Source organism: Coffea arabica, chromosome 3c (assembly GCF_036785885.1).
Source record: "Coffea arabica cultivar ET-39 chromosome 3c, Coffea Arabica ET-39 HiFi, whole genome shotgun sequence".
Taxonomy (NCBI): domain Eukaryota; kingdom Viridiplantae; phylum Streptophyta; class Magnoliopsida; order Gentianales; family Rubiaceae; genus Coffea; species Coffea arabica.
This window is the reverse complement of record NC_092314.1, coordinates 35,311,851-35,332,442: the sequence shown is the minus strand read 5'-3', so window position 1 is coordinate 35,332,442 and position 20,592 is coordinate 35,311,851. Positions and strand designations below refer to the sequence as shown.

At 35.4% G+C, this 20,592-nt stretch overlaps 1 protein-coding gene across 9 annotated transcripts; it reads left to right on the top strand.

Annotated features, from left to right (window-relative positions):
• The first annotated feature begins 897 nt into the window (after positions 1 to 897).
• LOC113734976 (uncharacterized) lies at positions 898 to 20,380 on the top strand. 9 transcript variants are annotated; one of them, XM_072082578.1, is made up of 11 exons: positions 898 to 1,112; positions 4,191 to 4,443; positions 6,126 to 6,186; positions 6,353 to 6,457; positions 6,756 to 12,018; positions 13,060 to 13,204; positions 13,290 to 13,361; positions 14,389 to 14,422; positions 16,381 to 18,157; positions 19,688 to 19,902; positions 20,031 to 20,380. In XM_072082578.1, exons 6-10 carry the CDS (start codon positions 13,137 to 13,139, stop codon positions 19,720 to 19,722), a joined length of 1,986 nt encoding a protein of 661 aa, XP_071938679.1. In that variant the 5' UTR covers positions 898 to 1,112; positions 4,191 to 4,443; positions 6,126 to 6,186; positions 6,353 to 6,457; positions 6,756 to 12,018; positions 13,060 to 13,136; the 3' UTR covers positions 19,723 to 19,902; positions 20,031 to 20,380. The 9 variants fall into 9 exon arrangements, with proteins under 9 accessions (XP_071938679.1, XP_071938678.1, XP_071938677.1 ...); XM_072082577.1 differs by lacking the exon at positions 6,126 to 6,186; XM_072082576.1 differs by lacking the exon at positions 6,126 to 6,186 and having other exon boundaries at positions 6,672 to 12,018.
• Positions 20,381 to 20,592: the final 212 nt, after the last annotated feature.

Genomic DNA, 20,592 nt, shown 5'->3' with positions numbered 1-20,592 from the left:
CTCCTCCTGGGCATTACATTAATTCTTTACCGTGCGCAAGCACGGTATATTTCTGCTAGTTTCATGAATTTACGAACCCCGAAATTTGCCTCCAATCTTTGAAGCATTTAACGAGTTATATCAAGCACGTCTTTTGTCTGAACCAATGACTTTTTGGTAGCTACAAGAAGAGCTTAAAACAATAATTTAAAGTCAAATATTAATAACAAATATGTTTAAAAGCTCCTCTTCATACGTTTCTATAGATTATTAAGTATTAAACCTTTTTGTCATGTATACTACGAAGAAAGGGATCACCTAACTTCCAAAATAACCCGCCTTCAATTTCATTAATTTTTTTCCTCTCTCAAAGTGATCCCCTTGCTCGCAAGATGAACTACAGCATCTGCTGCCCCATGTAAGTTGGAAAGAAAAGTACGCAAAGCGTTTCCCTACTTTCAGTCCAACAATCGAGGACCGAAATGGTAATTTTTTTTAAATTAGGTGTTTGTTGCCACACCACTTTGGTGCGGCAATAGACTTATTTTAAAAAAAAAAAAAAAAAGAAAAATACTTGTGAGTATTGCCGCACAACTTTGCTCTTGTTTGGCAAGCAAGTATTTGGTCAAATTTGTTTGTTACAAATTTTTTAATAACTTTAACTACAGTAATCTCAAAAAATTTTTCAAAATTTTTAAACTATACTCTTCAAAATATTCAAAAATTTATACACTGCAAAATCTTTTACTCTTTTTTTTTTTTGAGCTGTTGTGAATTTATTAAAACCCGACTCATAAAATCTAATTATTGCCACTCTCAACAAGCCGTCTAAAGATAATTTTGCAAATTAGAGGGTCTCCAACTTTAATTTAAGTAAAGAATAGGGGAGGCTAAAGCAACATAATCCGGCATTTTTAAAGCAGCTCCAAACAAGCTCGAAGCATTGGCTGGCAAACGTAACTGGCCGTCCTACCCCCAAAGCTCCTCCTCCCTATTCATCTGCTTCTACAAAAACCCTAAATTTTCCCTCCAAATCCTAATTCCTTTTGAGCCAATCAGATCGCAACCTTTCTTTTCTGTTGGAATAATCAGCCATTGTTATTTCCTCCGATTTTGAATCCTCCCCAGCCATGGTAAGTTTTCATTTCCCTTTTCTCATTTCTATCTTCTCTTTCCCTTTTCGTAGTGTTTCATTCCTCATCTTTGCTTAATTGATATTTAATTAATCTTTAGAGAAAACTTTGAGGAAATTCAGGTTTGTTAGACAAAATTGCGGGATGAATCCTTTCGTTTTAGCTTAAAATGGTATTATGTTTCTATCTTCTTTTTTTTTTTTTTTGGAAGTGCTTACCATGGGAAAGTTTGGTTTTTTGTTTTTTATTCTTTTTTGGGTTTGATTTGCTAGCTATTTGTTATGAATGTCAAGAAAATTTATCACTTGTTATATGTATTTTATGCTTCAATTTAAAATGCTGAAGATAGTTTTTTGGGGGAAAATGTCGAAAAAATGTTTTCTACCTGCCTAATGGCGCCTAGATTGAAGTCAAAGAGAATGTCTTTTTGCACCATAAATTTGGTTTTATCCTCGGATTTAGGGGAGATTAATGTTTTTGGTACAAAGGTTGTCGATTTACATTTCAGGATCATTAGAATGATTGTTTTTAATGCTTCCTAAACCTTGTAGGCGTCAAGATTGGGGTTGATACTTATGCTGTATCATATTAGTTAGTAATGAGAATACTGTTCTGATAGACAAATTAGTCTACTTACATCTCAATGATAAAGATAATTATATTTAGAACTCCCAAAACCTCCTTATGAGGCCACAAACTTGTGCACCAATTAAGAACTTTTAAGTGCATGTCGTATTCTTAAAGTAGAAGCAAGTGTTGTTGCTACTTTTGGGTTGCTTCCTTGGGACAATTTGAATAGAGGGCTTTATCAAGCACAGATAGATGAGAAGATCCCTTATTAGTGCTTCTTAGAACTTGTCATTTTGTTAAAAACCTGGTGCATTTTGTTTTTACGGATGTTGGAAATGCAGTAGCTTTCCATATGTTTTCTGGTTTAATGTGCGGCTGCAGCTGTACTTGTACCTTTTGATGTGTAAGGAGTGTAGTAGATCACGTTTTGATGCTTTTGTAAGTAATTGGGAATTTCTTGAATATTTTAGTCTCTTTCTGCAATAGCTTCTTTGGCCTTCGAAAAATAAAAGTGATTGCAAGTAGAAGATAGACTTAATTTTTATGGTTCATTTCCTTCATCTTCTAGAGTTGGGTTAGTTATGGGAATCAAATCACCAAAAGTGGCAGTTCTTTGTCATCCCATCTGCATATGTGTCCATTGAAGTCAGACCAAGATAGCTACGAATTTATGGTTACCTATGGCTAATTTGCCATATCTTTCATCATGGATACCATATGTTTACGGAGAAAGGTTAAATTACAGTCCGCTACTTCATTGTGAGGTATGGATGATTAGTTGGCAAGGAGCACCAATGGGCAACCAGCTTGTCTAGTTCAATGTGCAACAGTAAAGGTTTCCTCCTTAGTTCTGATTTCTCTAACACCCTTCCTCTTACCTTCTCCATTATTCCAATACTGTCACAATTTCTGCCACAATTGTGTCCAATGGCTAATTAATTCCATGATTTTATGGACTACTTGTGAAATCAAAATTAACAAGGGAACTCCACAAATTGCACGTATCCAGTAAACTTTTCAATCAAACAAATACCTTCATCCCAAAATCACTCTTTTTTTCAAAGCATGTGCATGTAATATACAGCCAGTTGATCATGAATCACGCGATTAACATCCAGATCAGCATGGAAAATTGGAAGGTATTAAAAGGGAGGAGAGGTTGTGAGTAATGAATAGAAGATAAAATAGAGATGGCCATTTGGGGTTTGCAGATTGATGATATGGGATTTGGATTTGGACTTAGAAGAGGGTACGAAAGTGGGAACGAGTGGGAGGAGAAAAGGTGGCAGGCAACAAGCAGGGTGAAAAATAGGTGATTTGGGTGAGGAAGAGGAAGAATGACACAAGTCCTGGAGACATTGCTCGTGAGAGGTAGTGTGGTCTGGTCTATTTTTGATTAACAAAACTATTGGGTTTCTTTTTGAAATTATGAACAACTGAAAAGATTGGTGTCTGTGACTCTTAGATCACAGAAGTCTGTTACCTAAGTACTACTTTTATATGGGATAGTTTCACAAACCTCCCTTGAGGTTTATGACAATTTCAATCCCCTTGGGTTTTACAAATTACACTGACCTCCCTTGTCACAATAAAATGACTATAATGACCTTCGCTTAATAGATAATACACATTATAATGAAATGAGATTAAAAAAAAGAAAGAAACCCTAGCTCTCCTGCTCACAAGTCTCAGCCAATGACGATGATTCTGTTTCACTTATTGTCACTCTATTCTCATCCATCAACCCCTTCCTCCCATAACTTGCTCTCAAATTCCCAACAACCTTTGCCTACAACTACTACAAATCACACCACAATGGATCCCTTCAAACTCTATTGTATATTACCGTTCCTCCTGTCTTCTCTTTGGAATTGCCAAATTACAAGTTCAGTTGATGGATCAGATTTCATGGTTAAAGTAAAATCTGATTACATGGTCAAACTCAAAGGAGATAAAGAGGCTCACAATAATAAAAGAGGAAGAGGAACCGAAGTTGGCGTATTTGCTAATTTGTCTGTGATCCATTCAAAAAACTTTTGTAGGGTGTTGGGTTTCTGTTTATGCTTAGCAATTGTTGGTTGTGGTTTTTGGGAAGGTACTCGTGGTTGAAATCTTGACCTTCCTTCCTCTCAACTGAAGTTTATTTTATCTTATCTTTTTAAAGGAGGAATAGTCTAATTAAAGAATTTTGTCTCAAAAAATAAAAATTTCGTTTTTTGATAGAATTTCTAGCTGACACGTTGTACCTAGGGTCCAATTTTGAATGGCGACTCCAAATATTTGAAAATTTCTTTTCCTAGATTATACCGGGCCATTGATCGTCGCATTTCAAAGTCCCATTTTAGGTCCTTTCTTCTTTTTCCTCTTTGCTTTTAGTTTATATTATTTAAAAATAAAAAATAAAAACTAAAACCACTGGTGGTTATATTATATGTATTGGTCTAAAATAATGTGACACTTCAATAACATCTTATATCTATGTCTAAAGTGTGCATCTCCTCCGACCAGGGAACAAGTGGACCGGGCTATTAAAAGTCTTGATTAATTGTTGCAGCGGGCCTGACCCCGAGCAAAGAAGAAGAAAATGATGACATGGTGGCTGGAAACGAGGACTACTGAAAGGTTGCCGTTGAGTTCTTTCCTGACAGCGTCATTTCAGACATGCATAAAGAGGTCTTGAAGAGTATTCCTATAGGTGGTAGGGATGGTGGTTCAGCCAGGAAAGAAGTCATTGGGATTGTGATCGGCGTTTATGCACTTGGTATTGCAAACATTCAAATAGTGCTTTTGGTTGGGTCTAAGGTTTATTTTATGACAAGTATAATTGGTTAGTATAAAACAAATATATAATTATAGATAAATAACATCCCTTATTTTAGTATAAAAAGTTTTACTTTACATTTGCTAGTTAAAATTTATTGTCCATCTATGTGGAATATCTGGTTCCATTACTATTGTAATTGGACTTGTTTAGGGTTACCTGCTGTTTGGTAGTGTCCTTTGCCGTGTAACCACTTTGAATATTCAATTTAGCACACTAATTCAACTTTCTATTTAGAATTTTGCTACAATAATTTCTTATGTTCATCAAGCTTCTGCCACCAAAGTGCAAGAATTTTTGCCATTTAACAAAATTGTTATTTGCAGGTAAAATTGTTATTTGTGGCTATAATTTCTGTATGGTTCTGCTGTGTGTTGATGAAACTTATAGGATTTGAAAAAACTTGAACTTAAAATGTATTCGTCAACTTTGCTTGGTGTTTGACAATCAAAGATATTAACTTCTGTTTGCCTTTGACTCAGTTTTTATGTCCTTTTGTCTTGACTGCAATTGTACGAACCCTGAAACTATATCCTTTTTGTACACAATATTTATTTTTCTTTTCTTCTGAAAGTTAGATTGCGCAATGTCTTAATCTTGGTTTAGCTTTCAATTTTTTGCACTTTCTCTTAATTTTTTAAGTGTTGACTATGTGTTTGCATGAATTATTGCATTTGCTGCTTGATTTTTTTTATTTTTCGTTGTGTGGATTGTAGAAAGTATGAAAAATTCTGTTAGCTAAAACTTCCAAAGTTACTGATTGGGTTAGCCAAGCAAGTTATTCCAAGAAAAAGATCCCATGTGCTTATTTGCAATTTAATAGCTGTTGTTTTTCAACTAACATTCTATCCTCTGTTTTCCCCCCTTTTTAAACTATCTTTGATTCTGTAAGGAGAATGTAGATGCTATTATGTTTTAACATTTTAAGCAAATCTCTGGATGTCACGGTTCAATAAATTGCTCACAAATCCGTTTTTGCATCTTCTCTTAAATTGTGACAGCAAGTTCAAGACAAGGTCTATGCTTTTTGGTGTTGAGTTTGTGGTAATTGGCAAATTAATTGCTAATAGTTTTTTGCCAAACCCTCTCTATCCTGTGATTTTACCTCCCTTTGAACTGTATCAGAGTTTTGAATGTATATGCTGTTATGAACACCAGCTGCTTTAACACTTACAAGAAAAGCTCTGGATGCCACTGTTCAATTAAGTTGTTCAAGCTTGAATATTTGTTTTTGCTGCTTCTCTTAGATTTTATTAGCACAACATGTTCTAGGCAAGGTTTAGGCTTTTTGTCTATGCTTATTTTGTGGTAATTGATTTTGGCTTTCAGCTGGTGGTACTGTTATAGAGCAAGATTGGACCTTGTACCAATGTTCAGCTCTTTCTTACAGTCTCAAAAACCTGCATTCCCAAAACATGTAGAACTTGTACACCTTTTCCTTATTAGAAGTAATTCTGAGATTGGATGTTTGGCATTTAGGATGTTTTGCATGTATGTAAAATTCATGAATCAGATATTTTGTTTGTCACAATTTAGAGAGTGTGATGAATTTCACATTTTTTGAATTGCTTACGGTACAGTTCTTCTCTGACCGTACTAGCATTCGGACTTGACTTATTTAGGGGTACTGGCTCTTTGCTTGCTCAAGACAGTCTTTTCTGGTGTGGAATTGCTTTTAAATTGGTATGTTAGTCTCATTTGGTTGGCTGTCTCTTTTTTATTCTTTTAACATGACTAATTCTCTGTTTTATTTGTGTGCTATATAAGTAGAGTATGATGTTGAGTTTGAAATGTTCCTTTATGGATTTTGCGTTGCTCTCAACTTACTTTATGTATTTGTTTTTCCCAGATGCCAATTCCATGGTCTGGAAGAACTCTCTCACTTGCGCTGTCTGATCCTTTAGCACCATGATTATAAGATCAACTGCCACTGTCAACCATCTCAACAAGCCAGGTCCATCTCCTCTCATTTCCAACGCAAACCGGTCATGTGTTTGGTCCAGTTCATAGTCTTTGTTGACCTGGGCCAAGAATCGGTCAAAATTGTAAAAATCGTAAAACCCGTTAAAACCGGTTCAACCTGTGAACCACGGTTCTCCAACTTTTGACCGAATTTTCAAATTTAACCTCAATTATCTAAAGTTTAAACCTAATCTTCACTTCTTCAGTTCACTCTTCAGTCGTCAGCCTTCACGACACTCTTCGCTTCGCCGCTTCAACTCAATTCATTTGTTTCGATTCTCATTTCTCAGCTGCTACCCATCAATTCATCAACAGCTTTAGGGACATCACGATTCTCAGCTAGGTTTAGGGACATCAATTCACCAATTCATCTCAGCTGCTACCTTCACGATTCTCAATTCATCTCAGCTGCTACCTTCACGATTCTCATTTAAGATTTACTATTGCACTCCTGAAAGGCCTCAAGCTTATACCAGGTTTGTTTATCCTTTTTCCCTTTTTTTTTCCTTTCGTTGTTGATTATTGGGTTTTGGTTGCCCTTCCGTCCCCTCGGCCCTCTGTATAATGTATATATACTGCCGTAATTTTTGGGCATATGATCCTTATTAACTTGTCATTGCAGCAGCAGCTAAATGATTATATTATAAGCTGATCAGCCTAAATCAATTTTTTTTTGGTTTGTCCTCAAATTAGATAAGCTGTCAGTCTGTTTGTCCTGCAATTTTCGTTTTTTTTGACTCGTTAGATAATTTGGTTGCCCTGTTGTTGAGTTGCGCCGCTGGTGAAACCGGAACTTAATTGGGAGGTAGACTCCCTATTAATGTTTTTGGCCGACAATAAAAAATGTCAATTAATTGGTGGTCAGGTACCAGATGTTGGTACTAAACTGCTAAATTCCCAGTATTTCACTGCTAAATTCCACCAACGGCCTCAGTAAAAGTCTTTTTCTTTTGGTATTATCTGAAAACTGGATAAAAAAAAAGAAAAAAAAAGTCCTCGGTCTTTCAGTTGGACAGCCTATCATTGTGGAGTTGTATTATAATTTGATATTGAAGCATGTAGAAAGTTTCCCTTGCTTCAAGTACTTCCATTTGGCGAATTGGGACGAATTTTTGACACGTTTGGTTACTTGGTGAAGTGAAGTGAGAATTTGACACAATCTTCCAAAACATGTTTTTCAGTTGTTGAACAAATCTTCTTGTTTGTCTTGTCAGGTTAATATAACAGGTTAACATAGATATAATAACCATGACTCTTTCAATAATAATCTCATACTACCATTTATCATAGTTGCCAGTCTTTCAATCTTTAGCTGTTATAGGTAAACACTTAATCCTATAATTAGAAAACTTTATTAACCAAAGTGCAGTGACACAGAGATTCTATGATGAAACAGAATTTGATTTTCTGTACAGCAAGGTTCTTTTCTTACTTTAGCCAAAGCTTTTTCTGCTTCTGTCTATAAGACAAAATGTTTATACATATCTGGTTTCTGTCCTTTTGGTGTATATTCTTCAAATCATCTTTTCTACAATCCACCATCAGTGTATTTCACAGAAGCTCAAATGCTACTCCACTTATTAAATAATATAAGTCCCTTGCTAGGTTTACATGCAACTAAATCATTCCGTGACCTCCTGTTTCTGAAAGGTCAACAACCAAATCTATTGTTGACTAATTAGAGCTCATTAAATTATGCACAACCTACAGTTGGAAAACTATTATGTCTACATATTAAGACTGCTGTCTACTACCAAACATGTACAAGGAGTCTGAATACTAGAGAAGCAACCAAAAGCTGCCACGTGTAACCAAGAATGTTAGAATATAAATTCTATCCTAGGTATAAAAATTCTGAGTTACATGAATATATTTTTGACATCACTAAGAACAATTCTAACCGTGGATGATTCTAGCTATGTTCTTGAGGCTAATGATTCTGCAATTGGCCTTAGTCTGACAACCCTAAAGAAACTGTCCTGGTCAAACCTACTTAAGTACTTGTAAACAGATTCCAAACATAGAATTAAAGACTATCCCAGACAATGGAAGAAAAACCAAAGCTTAATAAAGGACCTTTTGAAGCTTTGTTGTCCCAGAATGAATGATGAAGCTTTGTTGTCAAGATGACTTATCATGATGACGACTTATAAATTGGACTTGTTTGGACCTTTTGATTGTTTTCTAGACTTGTATTGTTTTTTGTTAATTCTAATATTTAGACAATTGGACATGTAAGTTGGATAACTATGTTAATTGTGTGTGTTAATTGTTGGATATTGCTCTTATGTTAATTGTAGTTTAACATTTATATCTTATTCTGTGCATAGATGTGTGTGTGTGTGTGTGTGTGTGTGTGTTTCCTGAGCTAGGAAACTTGCATTTAGATTTAATCTAATTCTGCTGTTCATGGAAAGGCATGTAGATAGTACACTAACAGGAGATGCAAATTAGGATATATATATATATTATTAATTTATTGAACCGGGGTTGAACCGGTCCGACCGGTTGAACCTCGACCCTTTCACTTCACCGGTTCGCTTGACGGTCCGGGTTTTAAAACATTGGTTTATCCTTTGGATGGATGACACATGACCCCCTATCCATCATTCACATGTCCGCCTCTAGCGTCTTTTTCGGCCCACGCCACTAAAGTTACATGGGGCCACATACTCAACCGTCCATTCTTCAGATGGATGATACGTGGCCCTCTATCCACCGTCCACGTGTCTATTCCGAGTATCTTGATAACACGTGGCCCCTATCCACTGTCCATGTATATGTATTTTAATTTCTAGATTATATATGATTTGTCATATAAGCAACAACAGAATTTACATCGAGTCTGTGATTAATTATTAATGGTGAAAACTTAAAAAATTTGACAAAGTAAAAAAAATTAGGCAAAGAAAAGTAAGAAAACTAAGAAATTTAATTCAGAAATTATTTATTTAGATATATGTAAAAATTAAGTTTTGTAATGAGTCAACTATTAGCAATAATATAGGCCCTATTTAGTAAGTGAGTTTTTTGGTTGTTTGGTTAAAACTTTACTGTAACTTACTGTAGAAGTTGTAGAAAAAATTTTTAAAGTATGTAAATTTTTGGATATTTTGAAGTGTATAGTTTAAAAACTTTGAGAAGTTTTTTGAGATTACTGTAGCTAAAGTTGTTAAAAAACTTGTAGCAGATAAACTTGACCAAAAACTTGCTTGTCAAACAAGGCCATATTGTTTTGTAGAGGCAAGAAAGAAAATACAAAATTGTGGAATTACCAAAAACAAAAAATGAGAGAGAATGAGAGAAGATATAGAAAGGGAAACCAAATGAGAGAGAATAAGTGGAATATCAAGGGTAATTTTAACCTTAAAACATAAATTGCGAGATAAAATTGAATAAAATTCTTTCGGGGACAGAGAGCAACTACGGTCATAGTTAATGGGGGTAGACTACAATTACTAACTTAAGGATAATCTAACTCGAATCAAGTTTGAACTGACTAAATCGAGGAGAACGAGCTCGAACTCGAGTTCAAAGATATGCAATTCGTTAGCTCGATTATATCTATATATATTATTTTAATAGTGAAATTACATATATATTCCTATCATTTTATTATTTGTTTAAAAATTACCATTTTATTCATTTTTTTAAAAAATAATTATTTTTTTTATTTTTTAAGATTGAGCTTGAGCTCAACTCGACTCAAATTTGAGGTCAAGGTCGAGTTTGAACTTTACATTGAGAGCTTTCAAGATTGAACTCAAGTTCAAATTTGGTAAAATTAAATCAAGACGTGGCTCGATTGGGCCAAATTTCGACTCGACTCCGTTCGTTTGTAACCATGCTTATATTCTTCAATTCAACGGTTATGTTTAACCCCTCATTTAGTGGGCAAAATGCTCAAAAAAAAAAAACATTAAGTGGGCTTCCCACATTTAACCCCAAAATAAACTCTACAAGTTGACCAATTTATGGTACCCTCTGTCAATGACAATTCCTCAACTTAATTATTGGATGTGATAGATTGACAAAAATGTCCACTTTCGAAAGATTTGATATGTATAAAAAAAGTTTAAAAAAGACAATGTTTTAGTTAAAAAGAAAAAAATGCAAGTTAAGGAAAGAGAAAAGTACCATAACCATACGCAAATAAATTGTTGTAAAAATGTTTAAGGACAAAAATATGGATATAAATGTTGAAAGCATAAAATAACCATCGGGAAAAAAAGAAAAGAAAATCAACAACCATATGGGGAAAAAAAGAAATAGAAAAAGTGAAAAAAAAAATATAACAAATTATTTAGATATAAGGTATTTAAAAATTTTCTGGTAAAAATTTTTTCCCTAGTTGTTACTCCCTCTGTCTCAATAAGTTTGACACTCTTCGAAAATCGTGTTTTTTTTTAAATCAACAGTCACCTCATTTTACGGTTTCGAATCTTTTGTTTCCAAATTAATCTCTATCCCCTCTGTCCCCTTCTTTGTACAGTTGCGATGTATTTCTAATTTTTTAATAACCTAAATTCAAACAAACCGATAATAATCAGTTGACAAGTTTATTCAAAACCAAAACTTGCAATCTTCTTTTTCATGTAAACTAGAGTTGAAGAAATTCTGATTAGGGAACCACGCTTGATTTATCCAAAGAAAAAATAATTTTGAGTCATTGGAACCACTTGATCCAAAGGCAAAAAAGTTTTGAATTATCTGCTTTAATTGGTTTTGGAGTAAAGTTAGAAACACGTGGCAACTGTACAAAGAAGGAACAGAGGAGATAGAGACTAATCTAGGGGCAAAAGATTCGAAGTATAATTTTGCTTGGTTTACTTTTGTATCCCTATTTGTAACCAATTTACGATTAAAGAACGAATGCAATTGTGGGCCTTTAATTTCTTTGGTAATCTATTGATAACCATTTGAAATGTACCTAGCTTCACGCTCTAGAGTTATCATAGTTTCGTAGAAATGACGCTTTGCTATTTTAGCAATCTTGGTAAAGATGGGATGGAGGTGAAGGGTTTAAACCCCACCTGCTGCAAAAAAAAATTCAAGGGAGCACCCTTGATCTAGTCAGACAAAGATGGGATGTGCCATTTGGGACTCACAATAATTATTAAAACCTCTCCTGACCATGTGAAAAAGGGGTAATGTTTGGAAAGACATTAAATTTATTTATAACAAATGGACAGAGAGTTCATTTTTCCCCCCTTATTTCCTTTCTCCTTACTCGCCATCTCCATCTCCGCGTCCGAGTCCGTCTTCCGCCTTTGCCGCCGCCCCACTTCCCTATTTTCAGTTGCTAACTCGGCCGCTTCTCTGCCCTCCTCGTCAACGACAGCACCTGCACCAATAAGCCTTCGCTCTCTTTGCTAGGACAAAAAGAATAAGAAAACAGATACTCGTGCTCTCCTTTTTCTTCTTTCCTCTGAAACCCATCCCCATGCTTCTCCTTACTGACTAGATATTCAGGTTGAGAGTGCGGAGTAGAGTAGGCGAAGGTTGCCACCATCGTCTCACTGGATTCCCGCCGCTACAGCGGAAATCATCACTGTAAAGTTTCCGCACTCTTGTACCTTTTTTCCCCCCTTAATTGTATTGTTTTTTTCTTTGTCTGCAATCATGTCGGTTATGCTTTACTTTCGTCTTGTTAATTGATTTTAAGTGGCTGGAATTGATCATAGGTTTGAGTAGAGTTTTAGATTTAAAATTCAAGCTCAAGCCGTATAAGGAATCGATGAAAAAGAAATTTCAAAACTTTTCATGCTCACTACCTGTTTGTCGGGAGGTTCGAATGAAGAAAGAAGGAAGTTTGCAAGGAAGCTAACAGAGAGATGAGAGTGATTGGAGTTCGAGGAAATTGTGTTGGTTTTTGCTGTTTTGTCACTTTTTTCACTAATTTTTCCATTTTTCCTTTCTACGAATTTTAGTTTGTGCATATTATGTGTAATCTGTGTGGGAGAGGGTGGAAGTCCGAACTGGCCAGAGTTGAGAACCAATCCGAGAAAAAGGAGAATGACAAATAGCAGCGGTGGCATTTTGGTTCAGCGAAGAAAAACGATTTTTTTAAAATAAAAATGCAACTTTAGTCCATTGACTTTCCTAGTTTTCTGTTTTGACGCTCCTTGGTTTTTTTTCGATTGACTCCTTAGCTTTGTTTTAGATCTGTACTACTAGACAAGTCAATTATCAGTTTCAATTTGTCAAATTAAGTATAATTCACCTTTAGTTAAGCTTTAATTAGTTGTTCCTTTTAGTACTTATTGTTATGTAAGTTGTTGCTAGAGGCTAATATGATTCTATTATCGTGTTATTCTTTGCTTCTCTAAACTTATTTCTTACTTTCATTATTGTGGAATGATCTTGTGTGCTAGGGCTGGTCCAACATAAACATGAAATTAGACGTTTTATTACTTTTGATCATCCTTTTTTTTGCATTTTTTAATGCTAATTAAGTACATGTTATTTGTTCAGCATTAGTTAAATCATTTTTGCCTTAAAACTAGAATATTGACAATTTAGGTCTCTTATAATAGCTGGCTCCTCTTCTTTTGTTCACTTATACATATTGGTAACTATTATCTATATTTTCAGTCTTTGACCTGTGCGGTCGCATGCCCACCCACAGAACTCACAAACGAGAAAGCTAAGGCGCAGCTGGTTAGGTTACGATGGAGAATTCTATGAATCTACTATTACAAACTACAAAACAAGATAATCTTCTCAAGCTCAAAAGAAGGTTTCTCTTTGTCTTTTTTCCAATGGATAATATGATTTTATTATTGTCACTATATGGCCCAAAAAAAGAGAACTGTTTGGCACAGGTTGTTGATGGATTTGCCTCTGTCTGGGTTGGAGAAAAAGCTACACAAGGAATTGAATCATCTGGAAGACATGTATGTTAATTGTTATCTTTCATTTTCTTCTGCTTAAAACCTTTTTTTTCCCTTTATTCCTTTCGTTGGTAGCATTTTTGAAAAAATGTTAATAATTATCTAAACTCTGTTCTAGTGTAAACTCATGAATCATATTAATTGGTTTGCTTTAGTAGCTGTAAATATTAGTAGTATCACAAAAGGTATATACAGGGATTGATGCTCCCATATTTGTTAATGAAACTCGCTCTTTATCTTTTAATCACGTGATAATTCACAAATAGCTTTACAACTAGGATTACACCATTTCCTCCTATATTCTAATTGAAATGGAATTTTGGGGTATGTTTATCAAACAGAGTGCCATTAAGAAATTTGGGAGTCCCATTATCAGTAATCCATTTTTAGTTGGTAAGTACAATAAAGAAATAAAAATAAAATGTTATTGGGCAGTATTACTTGAAATATTTCCAATTCTTTCAACCCGATTTGCAATTTAGGTAGTAATTCAGTAAGAGAGTTCTTGGGTTTATTGGTTCTTGATAAAAACTTGTAGCTGCAAAGTACCAAACTTAAGCATGAGAATCAAAGTCTCATGATATTAGCACCTATCTGAATGGAGGAAACTATAGGAAAAGATAATGAATCACTTGCAGTTCTGTTGGCTGTACTTGTGCTTTGGTACCTATATCCTCAAAGATGATGTGCTAACAAATTCGCACGATAAATTTGTGAGATAGAAAGAATGCTAATCAGTCTTGTGATCATTCGTCACTTTTATTAAGAGTTCGTTCATCTTCTTGTTTCTACCCTTGATCAGTTCACCGTTGGTGCTTTACCATACCTCTTCATGTTGTTTGTCTGCCTTAAAATTCCCCTATTTGATTTGATATGTTTTTAATGTTGCTATTCTAGTAACTTTGAGCACAAAGTTATTGAACTGTAAGAGAATAGTGGTATGCAAGTTTTTGTGTTCTTCTTATGATAATGTATGTTAGATGAGGATTGATTGCCATTTTTCATTTTGCTTTCCCTTCCTATGCTGCAGGTTTACACCTGAAACATTGATTAGAGAAGATGATGTAAGTTTCTTTTTTTTTTCCCCTTTTGTTCTTTCTCTTGTTGTGATGATTTGCTTTTTGATAAATCTTATGGTAATACATTATTTCATTGGGTAACTTCCTGGGGATATTGTTTCCAATAGTATCAATTTATTCTTATTTGTCTATTTAAATCACGGGACGTGGCTTTACCTATCTTCTGCAGTTTTAAAATGTCAGGTCCTTGTATGTAGCTCATCCTAAACTGACGGTAAGTTACATTTCAGAATGCATGGATAGCATGCATTTGATTGATGAACCTCTATACTTGAACATAATTTTCATTTTTTTGGCTCCCTTTTTTTTATATATTTCCCTTTACACAGCACAATGGACCACAGATGCCTCTTCTTTTGATTGAGAGTTTATCTTGTTTTATCTCTGCAATATCATTCTAATTTTCCTTGCTTTGCCTTTTTTGATATCTATTTGCAGATTATCTTTCTTCTGTTTTCGTTTCCTGTTGCTGTAGTTTGGTTTCCTGGCTTTTGTCTTTCTTCATTTTTATGCTAGTCAGTTTCACAAGTACTCTCCATCAATCACTAGAACTGTCAAAATGGATGAATGGTATTACTTAATGGGTAGTGGATAAAATTAATATGATTTATATACAACTACTTGATAAATGAGTCTAAATGGAGGAATATTGTTGATCGTATTTATTGCGTAGCTAACGTTGACTAGAACCTACAATCCACTACTCACAAACACTTCACTGCTCTTCCTCATGAGGAGTTGAATCCAGCCAGGCCAGGTTGTTAGGGTTGTCCTTCCTATAAGGTTTTACATGGTGAGTTTGTGCCTGAAACATATAACTCGTGTGCACCAGCTTCATGTCTCAAGAGCAACTGATTTCACTGGTGTTATTCCTGACTTTTTGAATTAGTCATCTTCAGACTAGTCTTAGTGACACTCATTATCCTGTAACTTTCCTCAGTTCTCATTCTTCTTTTGATAATTGGGCATATAGATGGCATGGATAAGTCATTTATATCCACCAACTTGACTGGGTATAAATGGTCATCCATTTAAAGTCACTTTCTTAAATCACAAGTTCATTAAGCTTGGTTTATTTGATTTAGAAGTGGATATAGATTCAAATTTCTGCCTCTAATTACCACCAATCACTTCCCTTAGACTCTCAGAACAATGTAAACAAAATTTGCTGAAAATTGGGTGAAATGAAAAATTCTGTAGTGTTTCCTGTATCAAATTACATTTAGGGATTGATACTCAAATTTGAAGAATTAATTGATATAAAATCCTTTTTCTCATAATGGGGTCGATGGGATTTTTGGTAGTTTATTTGTGGTTGTTGGCTCAGACTCATTGTTTAGATGGCAAATAATGTTCTCTTCGCTGAAATCAGAGTGGATTATGTCTTCTTTTAAAGTCACCAGGAAATGGTTGAACATGGTGGTAGAATTATGCGGGAAATATTGTGTCACTGATGATTGTCAAAGAAGAAAGAAAAATGACCTTTTAGGTTTGCCCAGATTTTTTTGTTGTATTATTTTATTTAAACCCCTAAAAAAATATGCTTGCCTTGAACTCTTGTGGAAATTATTTGAAGGGCGGATCTGTAATTCTAAATTAATGTGTTACTGAGTTTGTCTTTTGCGTGATTAACTTTACAAGAAAAGTAAAAATTTTCAGTTTTACCAAAAGCACAAGGGGGTCCTTTGTAGGTATCAAAAGGATAGGGAGGTAAATTTTAAGTCTGCTTTACCAGGGGAGAGGGGGTGTTTAATGTAATTATGCTTAAAGAACATGTTAATTGTTAGAAGGAAGATAAATATATGTTTTACCATTTTTATTACGATGTAAAACCTCCTAGTTCACGTGAAGTTGGTGCTTCAGTTGTCCTGATTTACTGAATGCTTTGACAAGTATTCTTTGTTCATCATTAGTTGATATTTATGTGAATAATTGGTTTACAGGTATACTATGACAATGTCAGGTCCTTCGTCGAAAGGGGTTTTGGAGTTCAAAGCTTGGTAAAAAATCAGGAAGTTAAAAAGGATGGGCCATCCTTTGATTCACAGTATCTATTGAACAATCTGTCATCCCTGCTTGATAAAATGACAAACAACGGATTGTGTTGTCTTGCTGGCTTGCTGACAGAGGGCTCGATTGAGTTTGAAAAAACTAGGTGGAAAATGAGAAAGTTAATCAAAGAATACCTTCCCACATTTCTTAACAAGGAAAACCATAATGTTGAAATGAGAATGAATCAGATTTTCATTCTTCTCAATAATCCTCAGTATATCCTGGGGTTGGATAGGGTACCAACTGATTATCAAACTGCTGCTGCTAGTGTGTTAGATGGACTTGAGGAGTTGCCTCTTAAGACGCTAAATGCAATGCACAGGAAGCTTAGAGGTCAAAGTGGGTACATTCCTGAGTTAGGTCCCTGTAAACATCAGGTGAAACATGTCTTGATAGATACTGTTAGGAAACGTTGTATGAAGATGCTATCAGAACTGCGTGAAGGGGAAGAGTTACAGGAACCTCTGGTCAAAGCTCTGGCAGTTGCAGGCTTAACGCTAAAATTGATACTTGGCCGCCCCTCTGTAGTTGAATTTCGAACATTTGCACCTCATATAGAATCCCTACAGAATGATATTGCAAGGGCTATTTGTCTTCTTAATTCTGGAAACAGTGTGGTCGTTGCTGAAATTGAAGCATTGCATGAAATCTTGCATCAGTGGGCAGACTCTAAAGTTGAGAATTCAAAGCAATGGTCGTGCTTGACTATAAGGAATCTTTTCATGGATTTTCTTTTTGAGTGTGATGATATGGAAATTATTCCAGAATGTTTAGTGCAGGCAGTTTACTACATTAACAAAAGATTCTGTAATCCAGCTTGTAGGAGCACCTCAAAGGATGAAGTGGAACAGGAGGTGGAATTTTTATTATGCTTGAGTGCTGAGACAAAGCAGGTTGTCTGGAACCTTCTACCTGGACAAGAAGTTGATCAAGATTTTGCTAACGCCTACATGGAGGTATTAGAGGAAAGTGATGATGACGAGGATGAGAAAGGGATTGATCTTCCTCAAAGTTCTAAATCAAGTTTTGATGATTTTAAGGACTTAACAGAGTGTTTTGGTGAAACCAACCCCCGTGATATTGATTCGCCCATCTCTTCAGGTAATGGAGATGGCAGGGCTTCACTTATTTCACCCACGAGTAAGTTAAATAGTAGAATGGAATCCGTGCATTTTGCGAGGGATATGTTTGAGCCCAATGATTCTGTCTATTGCTCTTCTGTTTCACAATCAAAAATGTTAGACAACATAGAAAGCTCTAATGGAAATGAGCGCCAGTCGGCAAGTTTGTTAAAGCTTGAACCAACTGATTTGCATCCTTTTTGCTCTACAGTCAATCAATGTGGATCTTCTTCACCTCTCTCTGCTGGCAGAAGAGAAAGTGGCCATGATCTAAAGACAGACAAAATTGTGAATAACAATGCAAGAAATGGAGATTCCCTGCATTATAGCTCTCCACTGGGAGAGAGAGGTATATTGCACCACAAGCAATGTAAAGGTGTAAATAAGTACCTTTCTATACAGACAGCTTGTGATGAGACAAGTATGGCCATCTACAGTATTATTGGTGGCATGTTAGATGAGTTTGCACAAGCACAACACCTGAACCTAGGCAAGCATCACTTGACATATCTTCAAAACCGTGAATCAGTACCTAATGACTCCAAAGGTACTTATTACTAACATGTTCTTTTGTTCTTTTCACCTTCTGAACACAGTAGATTTTTTTGGTGAGCTTTAGTGTGACAAGACAACTTCAAATAAATAGGAGAATGCTGCGGTTAATGTTCAGGTTCCTGCCTAAAAAAGCAATGCCTACAACGTATTGGCAACAAATACTATGTTAAAATCATCATGTTGTGTACTGGAAGAATCAGAACTTAACTGTTATTTACTTTAGGAATGAAAAGTTGTTATTTGAGTTTTGTGAGTTCCAACTGTGTTTGGTTGTTTAACGATTGCCCTTATGATTAATGTTCTCAAGTGTGGTTCTCTTAGATCTTTATGTTGATGAAAATGATGTATGGAGTGTATGTTTATCTAATGGTGTCAGACAGGTCAATCTGTGAGTCAACTTTGTTTCTTTGTGCATAAAGATTGTGTCAATTGATGAATAATGAGTTTTGTCAGAGATCCCAGATTTGTGTCATTACTTATGTTTATAAATTGACACCATTTGCGCTTAGAATTGATCTTTAAAACCTTGAGAGAATTTATGGAGTTGCCTTTTGAAGAGAGGCTAGGGTGATTAAAGTATTTAGATTGTCATTCACTAACTGTAACAGATCCTTAAGACCAAAACTTACCTTTATTCTTATTTTCTCGATGTCAGTTTAATGTATTTACTGGAAAGTTGGATAGCTAGTCATGAAATCTATGAAGTTCTAATTTCAAGGGAGTTTTTGGGAGAGATTATGCAATAGTAACTGGCTATCACTTATCGGTGCCAATTCACTCATTGTCTGCTTACTTTTCTAGTAGAAAGCAGGATAGCAAGCACTCCAGCACCAATTAGAGTTAGTGGCTAAAGATGGATGTGCATCCTTCCATTTCAGAAACTGGTAAACATTAGAGGATTTGAAAGGGCACCAGCAAAATCTTAGAAGAGGAGACCTAGAAAAATAAGCAAAAGACAGGGTCCATCAATTCAGTGGAGAGATTCTAGTCCAACTAACCTTGTCTGTTCCATTAGACCTTCATGAAAGTAATTGTGTACGTAAAGAAACGAGACTTGAAGGCCGAAAGCTTCCCAGGCACTGAGCAAACACTAAACCTGAGGATGCTTAACATTTTGGATGCTAAAGGCCAAGAAAATTGAGAGTATAAGTTTGACCTGACAACATAAATTTGACTCCAAAAGGAAAGTCCTAATTGTAGATATTGTCCTTTATGGCCTAAGATGATGGCCTAAGATGACTCCATGCCTCGAGAGCTGATGTATCTAGCATTCACTGGATTATAGCAGCAACAAACTCCAATAATCGGGCATTATGTGGGTTCCCTAAACATCCCCATTCTTGATTATGCACTGAAGTTATTTCTATGAGCATCATCTTTATGGCGGCAGACCAGATTTGAACCATTTATTCTCAAATCTTGGTGCTATTTTATTTCTTTATATATATTTCTCCCTTTGAAGTTTCTTTTATCTACTAAATTTCATTATTTCCTTTGACAATTATGATACATCATGCCGCAGGTATGAAGCGTGCTAGGCCTGCATGCTTGCGTTGAGTAATGGATGTAAAATAGTAGGCCGCCACAGCAATTTATTCAGGTTCATGAGAAGGTTGGACTTTCGCAAACTTCATATGCAGGTCAATTTGTGAGAAAAGCAAAAAATGGAGAGCAAAAGAAAGGAATGAGCACATCCTTAGACACTGCAAACCTCGTGTTGTCATCCACCGTAGATGAGTAAGTTCCTTTTTCTTTTTTTTTTTTGGGGGGAAACTTGCCATCTATCTATTTGAGTTGGTATATGGTTCACTTTTGGTGAACCTTTCATTTAGTCAGGAGCAATAAACTACAATAAATTGCTGCAGGTTTGCAATTGAGGATACTCGAATCTGGGACAACAGAGACAGAGATACATCATTAACCATTGCAACCATTGCATATCTTGCGCTGTCCAAATTTTCCTGGATGGAGGCAGTATTTAGCTTTTGGTGTTTGTGCTTTATGGTGTTTTCTAGAGCATATTTCATCGGGATTGGAGATCCAATTCATGGTAAATGTCAAAGACGGTTTACACTTGCCATCCTGGTGTTTGTGCTTAGAGAGTTCTGAATTCAATAAAGCTTAGTTGTCATTAGTGAGTCTTTCTTGGGGAAGAAATCACCATACAATTACTAACCTATTCTGATTCAATCCTACACCAGCCAGTTCGTAGCAATACATTTTGCTTAAAAATGCTCTTTAAAATTTCTAATTTAAAGCATAGCTTCGGTAGACAAATAATTGTAATGACTGGTAATTAAGCAGCTCAGTGTCGGAGAAGATGTGCAATAGCAGTACCTTTGTGGATGAAGGCAATGGAGAACAATTGATAAATTAAAATAAACAACCAAAGGGAACATGTATTATTGCAATTGATTTAGGGAAATT

Coding starts and splice junctions, on each gene's coding strand:
- LOC113734976 (XM_072082579.1), top strand. CDS start 13,137: ATGGAGAATTCTATGAATCTACTATTACAAACTACAAAACAAGATAAT. Junction 13,362..14,388: donor TTGAATCATCTGGAAGACAT/GTATGTTAATTG, acceptor CCTATGCTGCAG/GTTTACACCTGAAACATTGA. Junction 14,423..16,380: donor CATTGATTAGAGAAGATGAT/GTAAGTTTCTTT, acceptor ATTGGTTTACAG/GTATACTATGACAATGTCAG.